Source organism: Lytechinus pictus, chromosome 8 (assembly GCF_037042905.1).
Source record: "Lytechinus pictus isolate F3 Inbred chromosome 8, Lp3.0, whole genome shotgun sequence".
NCBI classification, from domain to species: Eukaryota; Metazoa; Echinodermata; class Echinoidea; order Temnopleuroida; family Toxopneustidae; genus Lytechinus; species Lytechinus pictus.
Genome location: NC_087252.1, coordinates 12101622 through 12111386, shown reverse-complemented (window position 1 = coordinate 12111386; position 9765 = coordinate 12101622). Strand labels below are relative to the sequence as shown.

At 34.2% G+C, this 9765-nt stretch overlaps 1 protein-coding gene across 1 annotated transcript; it reads left to right on the top strand.

Annotated features, from left to right (window-relative positions):
- The first annotated feature begins 282 nt into the window (after nucleotides 1-282).
- LOC129267176 (synaptogenesis protein syg-2-like) lies at nucleotides 283-7480 on the top strand. Its single transcript, XM_064103284.1, has 7 exons — nucleotides 283-595; nucleotides 1002-1190; nucleotides 1658-1969; nucleotides 4776-5114; nucleotides 5707-6039; nucleotides 6391-6579; nucleotides 7040-7480. The coding sequence occupies exons 1-7, from the start codon at nucleotides 283-285 to the stop codon at nucleotides 7387-7389; spliced, it is 2025 nt and encodes a 674-aa protein (XP_063959354.1). The 3' UTR covers nucleotides 7390-7480.
- Nucleotides 7481-9765: the final 2285 nt, after the last annotated feature.

The window sequence follows — 9765 nt, the reverse complement described above, 5'->3', positions numbered from 1 at the left end:
GCGCCAGTGCAATCCAGTACATCTAGTAGTTCGTCACAATCTACTTGAGATAGCAATTGGGATCTATGCGTTGAACTGTTTGATCTCCCTTACCTCAAAGGAAAGTGTGAAGTTATCAGTATGTTATACGATGCTGTATAAAGAACGTCATAAAAATTGCAAAAAAACCCCAGTCAATTATATTAATCATCGAAGCATATGAATAGCAAAGTGAGAAGACTTGTTGGACATGCGTTTTAAATATACCCATTTTTTACTTTAGTGTCACCATCAAGGGTCGTTATGACTGATACGCAATCGGGCTGGCAATACTTGGACTACACCAATATAAGTGTAACTGCTGGAGAGCCGTTTGCCATCACATGTGAAGCATCTCGGGCAAGGCCTCCTGTGGTACTGCAATGGGTGACAACTAAGGGCTTGTCAGCTGTTCATCACAATCAGTCGGATGTCATCCAAGACGGATCTTACATCTCCCGGAGAACTTTGATAATCACACCGTCCAGGAACGATCACGGAAAGATTCTTAGCTGCATTACATCACACCCAGAACAGCAGAAAAATATTAGACGATCAATTAGTCTGAATGTTCATGGTATGTAACATTCATGGAATCATATACATTTACATGTATTGATGTCATCATGAGCCTAAAAAATCCTAGATTTTTGGTCCTTGTTTCTTAATATTCCATTTATGGAAAATAACCTAATAATTGAACCAATAATGCTGCAATATTACGTGCATTTCAGATCCATTTTCTATATAGTCCCCGAGTCCGTTTAAATGTAAGACGAACAGGCTGTTTCTAAACATCATTTTGCAATAATCATGGTGATATGATATTGTACACAATTTCTATTTATTTCTCATTTATTTATATATCAATCAATTGCAAAACCGCTTTTCACAAAAGGGCATGTTCGTCTAACATTCAATACTTCCTTCTTTATATATTCCTCTTTCTGTTCCTCTTCTTTTATATCTTGCCATATTTACAGTTCTGCCGGCCAGTGTGCTGCTCTTTCCGACTGGAGGTAACCAGTCTCAATCAATAGTCATATACGTTCAAGAAGATTCACCGACTTCAATCACTTGTAAAAGCATCGGGTCATTTCCAGCAACTGAACTATCATTTTGGCTTATAGTTGATGCCTTTGAGAGGACTCCGATCATTGCAAATGTCTCGAGTAATAGGAGTATTTTAGACGACATTTTGTTTGACACTGAAAGTACCATTACCATAAGACCAGATGCCACGAAACATGGAATGCACATTGTATGTTCCTCTTATATGGAGGACGTGTTCTTTGTTGAAATACTGACAGCTAGATTAATTGTGTACGGTGAGTTGTTATCCCCAAACGATTTTAGACCAAAAATCAATATTGTTTACGGTAGAACTGATTTAATGATACGATCATTCGATGGAAATTCATGTAGTATAATTTCTTACAAAACTTAAATATATTGCAATGTAGTTTCTCCCCTGTCATTCTTAATGAAACGATTTTTTTATTGCTGTTATTGACGAATTGACGATTTAACGTTTATTTTGTTCGATTCGCCAATAAATTGTCCGGGTTCTGTTAAAAACCATCTTCCATCGTTTACTTGGAAGTTTATGTAAGACTAATTGTTTTGTGTTTTTTTGAAGGGCTGCCAGTTGATGTCACAATATCTATCCCATGTGACATGTTTGAAGGTGCAGAGACCAACATAACGTGTAAAACTCTTAATGGATATCCTGCTCCTCTCATCCATTGGTACGTTGGATCAAGAAACCTGACAGATAATTCATCGCTGGAGTCTTCATTGAATGCAGCTAATCGATATGATGCTGCAAGCACTCTCACTTTCATACCGACGAGGTTTGATCATATGAAACGTCTTCTCTGCCAGGCAGTTCAACCTACTATAACATCTACTGTGGTGTCCGTGAAGAACAGCATGGTTCTGAACATATCAAGTCAGCAGAGACGGGCGATGTCAGTAATGAAGCAATAATTTTGGTGGAATATTCAGAGAATTCAATAATAACAAAACGGGTAAATGAAATAATAATCGTCAAAGAAATGTGAATGGATGACAACAGTTCAAATCAACAATGTCCCATCGCTATGTTTAAAACGCTTTATCATGGCCATACGCATATTTTGTTCAAAGAAGGTCGTCACTGAGCGAGCAAAGCTACCAAGCTTGTCATGGGGACATTTTTTTTTGCATTTCGCGCATACTTTTGGTAAATATTGTAAAAATTGGAGTCAGTAAAAACGTGTCACTTTTGAAAATTCCGTGAGGGGGGGGGGGTGTCGCTGCGTACTGCTATGCACTTAATAAATATGAAAATGGCAAAATCTAAAAAAAAAATAACACCAAAAAGGAAACCCAACACACAAAAACCCTCGTAAATGTTATACAGGCTATCTTACTCTTATAATGATGAAGGGTGACAGCTTTTCGAAAAAAAATCAAAATGCTTATTTTTACCTTTTTATTTATTTATTATTTCGTAGTCTCTAAATTTTGACTTCATGACTAAAACACCCATATTATTCATTACTAATTATCTTGATTAGGATATGAAGAGATACCCTTAGATGGTGGGTCAGATAATTGAAAAAGGCGTTGCGTAGAATCAATTTATATTGGAAAGGTTACTTTCTTTTTTTTACCTGGGTAGACAAATTAAAACAAATGTTGAAATATCTAAGTAATACTAAATGAATTATTTAGTGGATCAGGTTGTATAAATGTTCTTCACTCTGCTAATGAAAGTAATTTTCTTCTATTGTAACAGAAACTAACCATGCTGATAAAACATTTACCATCCCCCCCCCCCCTCTCAAACATGGGACTTTTACGTAATATATATACAATATATATATTGTTTATATATAATCTATAATATACCTATTGTTTATAAATAATGTATAATATACAGATTGATTATATATATATATATATATAATGTATAATGTATATGTTGTTTATTTCTATTTTTTTTTTCTTATTTTTTATTCATAAAATGTACTTATAAAAGGGGCCCTTCACCCTACAAGCTTGCTTTTTAGTTGGTCTCATTCCCTGTCGATTTCATTGTATTATTGTATTATAAAAAAACTGATTTAAATGTTATATTAAAAAAATGTATATTGAACTATCATTCTAAATGTTAAAAAGATTGAATGAGAAAATAAATAAATTGAATTGAATTGAAATTGAATAATTACCCCTAGCATTGCAGCCATAACTTAATAGGACCCATGAACTTAGGTGATTATTATTCACCATCAATGCAAGGAAACTAATGCACCTTATTAAACGTAAAATATTAAATGGCAGCACTGTACCTAGGATCAGAACATCAGTATTCACATTTTAATTAAGTCTCTATATTTCAACAGCATCCTATGATATGTCTATGTGATGTGATATCAACCTGTTTATTTCTCACATTGCTGGATTGATAAAGTAGCTAAAATAATAAGAACAATAATATTAACATCAAACCTGTTGTATCATTAATTAATAAAATACAATAGTGCTTGAGGACGTGTTAAAAAAAATATTAAGGTTCTAAAAATATTTAACGTCTTACCCGTAAACAATTTATTCAAATGTTGACAAATAACAAAATCTCAAGATACTGAAAATATTGGAAATACAGTATAGGGCATATATATTGTAATTTTTTGGTAGAAAAAAATACAACTGTTAAAGCGTTCGACGAACATCCATTGAGTGAAGACAATAAATTGAGATTTTTCAGATCTTCCTGTCTGTTGTGTACTTTCCTTACTATTTTCAAAAGGTAATTGTGAGAGAGTAAATAGTAAATTTTACAATTCAAACTAGCAAGTTAAATCAGTTTAGAAAGAAGTGTAATCATTCAGTCAATTATCGATATCAACAACCAATTTTAATTTTAAACTAATAACTTAAAAGTAACAGTGATCGCACATTAACTTTTAAGGAAATAAGCAGAATCCGCTTCCCGTTTGTTATCTTCTTAGAAAAACTCAATTAACTGAGTATATTGTGCATTAATTAATGTATTTGGAAAAGTACTAAAGATTCCTCTCCTTTTGTCTCACTTTCAACCTTGGGCAAACTAAATTGCACACTCTGTTGGTTAGATATGGACAAGCTGATAGCCATAAATTACACAATACATGTTAACAAATGGAAACTAAGTAGAGTATAGCATGATTACTTTCGATTTTCGTGGCTGAACTTAAGTGTACGACCTCATAGCCAATAGTGTAATTTTTTTCAATGCAGTTTCGGACAACTTGGGAGTATGCATGTATTTATTCTATTACACTGCGATTGCTAAGCGAGTTCTTGTTAATATGACCGTAAGGATGTGAGCATTCTATCACCGTATCTGGAATGGCATCTTATTTACAGTTCTGCTTTACCATTCTCTTGTGCGGAAAAGGTATGTTGCATATCCTGTTCATAAAGTTCCAAAACATCATTTTCTGTCAAGAATTTCGAAAAAAAATGCAAAAATAAGTATTGATGAGAAATACGGAATGCATAAAGTTTTACTCCATAAACGTACTGATGATTGCCCCGTTCTTAAAAAAAGGATAGTGGGAACGTATTCCGCATGTTCTAAAGCTGATTCAGATATTTTCTTGCCACTAAATACATAATACAAATGCTATAAACGGATTCTCATTTCGAAATGATGATACCTCTTGCTTTCACTATTAAATGTGGAAATTACATATTATGAAGATTTTTTTTTATAATTTGTTTTGCAGACTTCCCATCTGCAACTACGATTTCTTTTCAACAACAGACCCTACCAGTCATCGGAGAAGATTTTACAATTGAATGCAGCTATTCACCTTCTTCATATCCTCGCTCAGTACAGTGGAGACACGAGGACATCCAGGTTGCTTCTGAATCGTGCACTTCTACGAGTAGCTGTACAACTACAATTCCTAATCCAACAAAGTACAAGTTAATGGGAGACGACCGCAGCACATCGCTTACAATAATCAATTTGACGGCTGTTGACAATGGGAGATACGCATGCGATTTTCTAAACAAAAGTGGATTATGGTCGGCTGATGAGACAATACAAGTACTAAGTCCAGGTAAGAAAGTGAAAAAATTGGACGGCATGGGCGACATTCTATTCAAATTGTCTCAGGCTGTTTGGGAAACAAAATTAAATGTGAAAGACAGCGTCAATAAAAGAACGTGTAATTTTGTTTATAGATAAAGGCCTCGCTCAGTGATTCCAAGAAAGTAGGGGAAGGAGGGGTAAGTTGAGCATAGGGGCAAGTTAAGCCACCACCCCCAGGCCAATAATGAATGAGTCAGACATTGTGGTGGTGTCATGTATTGATGACCCATTGCATAACCCCTAACCGCACCACATTGTTTTCAACTAAAATGACATCCAATCAAGAGGGCATTCCGATGCAGGTGCAATGCAGTCGTAGTTATCCTCAGTTAACTAAAGATAGCTATTAGGATCAATGACTTGAATTGTTAGACCTTCCTAGCCTTATAGAAAATATTAGTTTATTTATACTTACGATATTGTAAAACACACACTAGATGGTCATTAAGATTGCAAGGAGAGCAACCAATTAAAGTAATCATCGAAGCAAGAGAGTTTGAAGAACTGTTTGACTCGAGTTTAACATCTAAATAATTATCTCCTGCCTTCTTTTTCCCCAGTTCCACCATCAAGGGTCTTCGTGTCTGATACACAATCCGTCTGGCAATACTCGAACAACGCCAATATAAGTGTAACTTCTGGAGAGCCGTACAACATCATCTGTGGTGCAAATAGGGCAAGGCCTGCTGTAGTACTGGAATGGCTAATACCAGAGGACGTGACCGTTGTTCATCAGGATCAGTCTGATGACATTCGAGACGGATCTTACATCTCCCGAAAAACTTTGACAGTTACACCCTCCAGAGAAGATCATGGAAAGATTCTTATCTGCATTGCATCACACCCAGAACTACAGAAAAATATTAGACGTTCAGTTAGTCTGAATGTTCATGGTATGTATCATTCATGGAATCATATACATGTTTTGATGTCATCATGAACCTAACACATCTTAGATTTTCAGTCTTTGCGGAGTTTCTTAATATTCCATTTATGGAAAATAAACCTCCGTTCAAATGTAAGACGAACCCGCTGTTTCTAAAAATAATTTCGCAGGAATCATGGTAATATGATATTGAACATGATTTATATTTATCTATCATTTGTTTTTATTTCATTAGCAGTCTATTTTCAAAGGACTTCATTCACTTCCACAAATGGCCTGCCAGCCTGACATACAATACTTTTCTTGTTGTATCTCCCTCTCTGTTTGATACCTCTTTTCTATTATGCTATATTTACAGTTCTGCCAACCAGTGTGCTGCTCTTTCCGACTGGAGGTAACGAATCTCAATCAACAGTCCTATACGTTCAAGAAGATTCACTGACTTCAATCACTTGTAAAAGCATCGGGTCATTCCCAGCAACTGAACTATCATTTTGGTTTATAGTTGATGCCTTTAAGAGTACTCCGATCCTTGCAAATGTTTCGAGTAATAGGAGTATTCTAGACCACACTTTGTTTGACACTGCAAGTACAATTACCATAAGACCAGATGCCACGAACCATGGAATGCACATTGTATGTTCTTCGTATATGGACGACGCCTTCTTTGTTAAAATACTGACAGCAAAACTAGTTGTTTACGGTGAGCTGTTATCACTCAATGATTTTAGTCTAACAGTCAATATTGTTCACGGTAGAATTGTTTAAAGAGTATGATCATTCGATGAAAATTCATGTAGTATAACTTGCAAACCTGAAATGTATATTGCAATGTAGTTTCTCCCCTGTAGTTCTTTATGAAACGAAATCTTAATTGCTGTTATTGACGATTTAACGTTTATTTTGTTCGATTCGCCAATAATTTGTCCGGGTTCTGTTAAAACAATCTTCCATCGTTTACTTGAAAGTTTATGTAAGACTAATTGTTTTATTTTTATTTTTTGAAGGGCTGCCAGTTGATGTCACAATATGTATCCCAGGTGACATGTTTGAAGGTGCAGAGACCAACATAACATGTAGAGCTCTTATTGGATACCCTGCTCCTCTCATCCATTGGTACATTGGATCAAGAAAACTGACAGATAATTCATCGCTGGAGTCTTCATTGAATGCAGCTGATCGATATGATGCTGAAAGCATTCTCACTATCATACCGACGAGGTTTGATCATAGGAAACGTCTTCTCTGTCAGGCAGTTCAACCTAATATAACATCTACTGTGGTGTCCGTGAATAAAAGCATGGTTCTGAACATATCAAGTCAGCAGAGAGGGGCGATGTCAGTAATGAAACAATAAATTTGGTGGACTATTCATAAATTGTAATAATAACAAATCGTCAACGAAATGTGGATGGACGACAACAGTTCAAATCAACAATGCCCCATCGCTATGTTTAAACACGCTTTATCATGGCCATACGCATATTTTGTTCAAAGAAGGTCGTCAGTGAGCGAGCAAAGCGACCAAGCTGGTCATGGGGCCTTTTTTTTTTTTGCATTTCGCGCACACTTTTGGTAAATATTGTGAAAATTGGAGTCAGTAAAAACGTGTCACTTTTGAAAATTCCGTGAGGGGGGGGGGGGTGTCGCTGCGTACTGCTATGCACTTAATCAATATGAAAATGGAAAAAAATCTTTAAAAAAACACCAAAAAGGAAACCCAACACACGCAAAACCCTCGTTTATACAGGCTACCTTGCTCTTATAATGATGAAGGGTGAAAGTTTTTCGAAAAATTCAAAATGCATATTTTTACCTTTTTATTTATTTATTATTTCGTAGTCTCTAAATTTTGACTTCATGACTGAAAAAAAACATATTATTCATTACTAATTATCTTGATCAGGATAATAAGAGATACCTTTAGGTGGTGGGTCAGACAATTGACATAGGCGTTGCGTAAAATAAATTTATATTGGAAAGGTTACTTTCTTTATTTTACCTTTGTAGACAACATTTAACAAAATGTTGAATTATTTATGTATTACTATATTAATTATTTAGTGGATTAGGTTGTATAACTGTTCTTAACACTGCTAATTAAAGTAATTATCTTCTATTGAAACAGAAACTGACCATGCTGATAAAACCTTTACCAGTTTTCCCCCTCTCAAACATGGGACCTTTTCTTAATATATAATATATATATATATATATTGTTTATATATAATTTATAATATACATATTGTTTATGTATAATATACATATTGTTTATATATAATGTATATATTGTTTTTTTTTCTTCTTTATTTTATCTTATTTTTTTTTTCATAAAATGTACTTATAAAAGGGAGCCTTCATCCTACAAGCTCTGCTTTTTAGTTGGTCTCATTCCCTTTCGATTTCATGGTATTATTGTATTATAAAAAATAGTTTAAATGTTATATTTTGTAAAAATGTATATTGAGCTATCATTCTAAATGTAAAAAAGATTGAATGATAAAATAAAGGAATTGAATTAAATTGAAATTGAATAATTACCCCTAGCATTGCAGCCACAACTTAATAGAACCCATGATACTTAGTGATTGTTATTAACTATCTATGCAAGGAACCTTATGCACCTTATGAAACTTAAAATATTAAATGCCAGCACTGTATCTAGGATCAGAACATCACTGTTCACAATACAATTGAGTCTCTATATTTCAACAGCGGCCTAAGCTATGTGTATGTGATGTGATATCAAGCTGCGGAATTCTCACATTGCTTGATTGATAAAGTAGCCAAAAATAAAAACAAACATGATATTAAAATCAAACCTGTTTCATCATTAATTAATAAGATACTGTAGTGAGTGAGGACGTGTTTATACAAACAAATATAATATTAAGGTTTTAAAAATATTTAATGTCTTACCCATAACCAATTTATTCTAATGTTGACAAAAAACAAAATTTCAAGATACTGAAAAGATTGGAAACACGGTATAGGGCATATAAATTGTAACGTTTTGGTAAAAAAAAAATAGAACTGTTAAAGCGTTCGACGAGAATCCATTGAGTGACAGCAATAAATTGAGATTTTTCAGATCTTCCTGTCTGTTGTGTGGTTTCCTTTCTACTTTTAAGAGGTAAGTGTAAAAGAGTAAATAGTAAATTCTATAATTCAAACTAGCAAGTTAAAACAGTTTAGATAGAAGTGTGATTATTCAGTCAATTATCGATATCAACAACCAATTTCAATTTTGAACTAATTTGGAGAAAGAAAGTAGTGTCAATAACTTAATAATAACAGTGATCGCACATTACCTTTTAAGGAAATGAGTAGAATCCGCTACCCGTTTGTTATCTTCAAGGAAAGCTCAATTAACTGAGTAAATTATGCATTAATTAATGTATTCGGAAAAGTACTAAAGATTCCTCTCCTCTTGTCTCACTTTCAACCTTGGGCAAACTAAATTGCACACTCTGTTGGTTAGATGTGGACAAGCCGATAGCCATATAGATTACACAATAAATGTTAACAAATGGAAACTAAGTAGAGTATAGCATGATTACTTTCGATTTTCGTGGCTGAACTTAAGTGTACGACCTCATAGCCAATAGTGTAATTTGTTCAATGCAGTTTCAAACAACTTGGGAGTATGCATGTATTTCTTCTATTACACTGCGAATGCTAAGCGATTTTATATGACCGTAAGGATGTGAGCATTCCATCACCGTATCTGGAA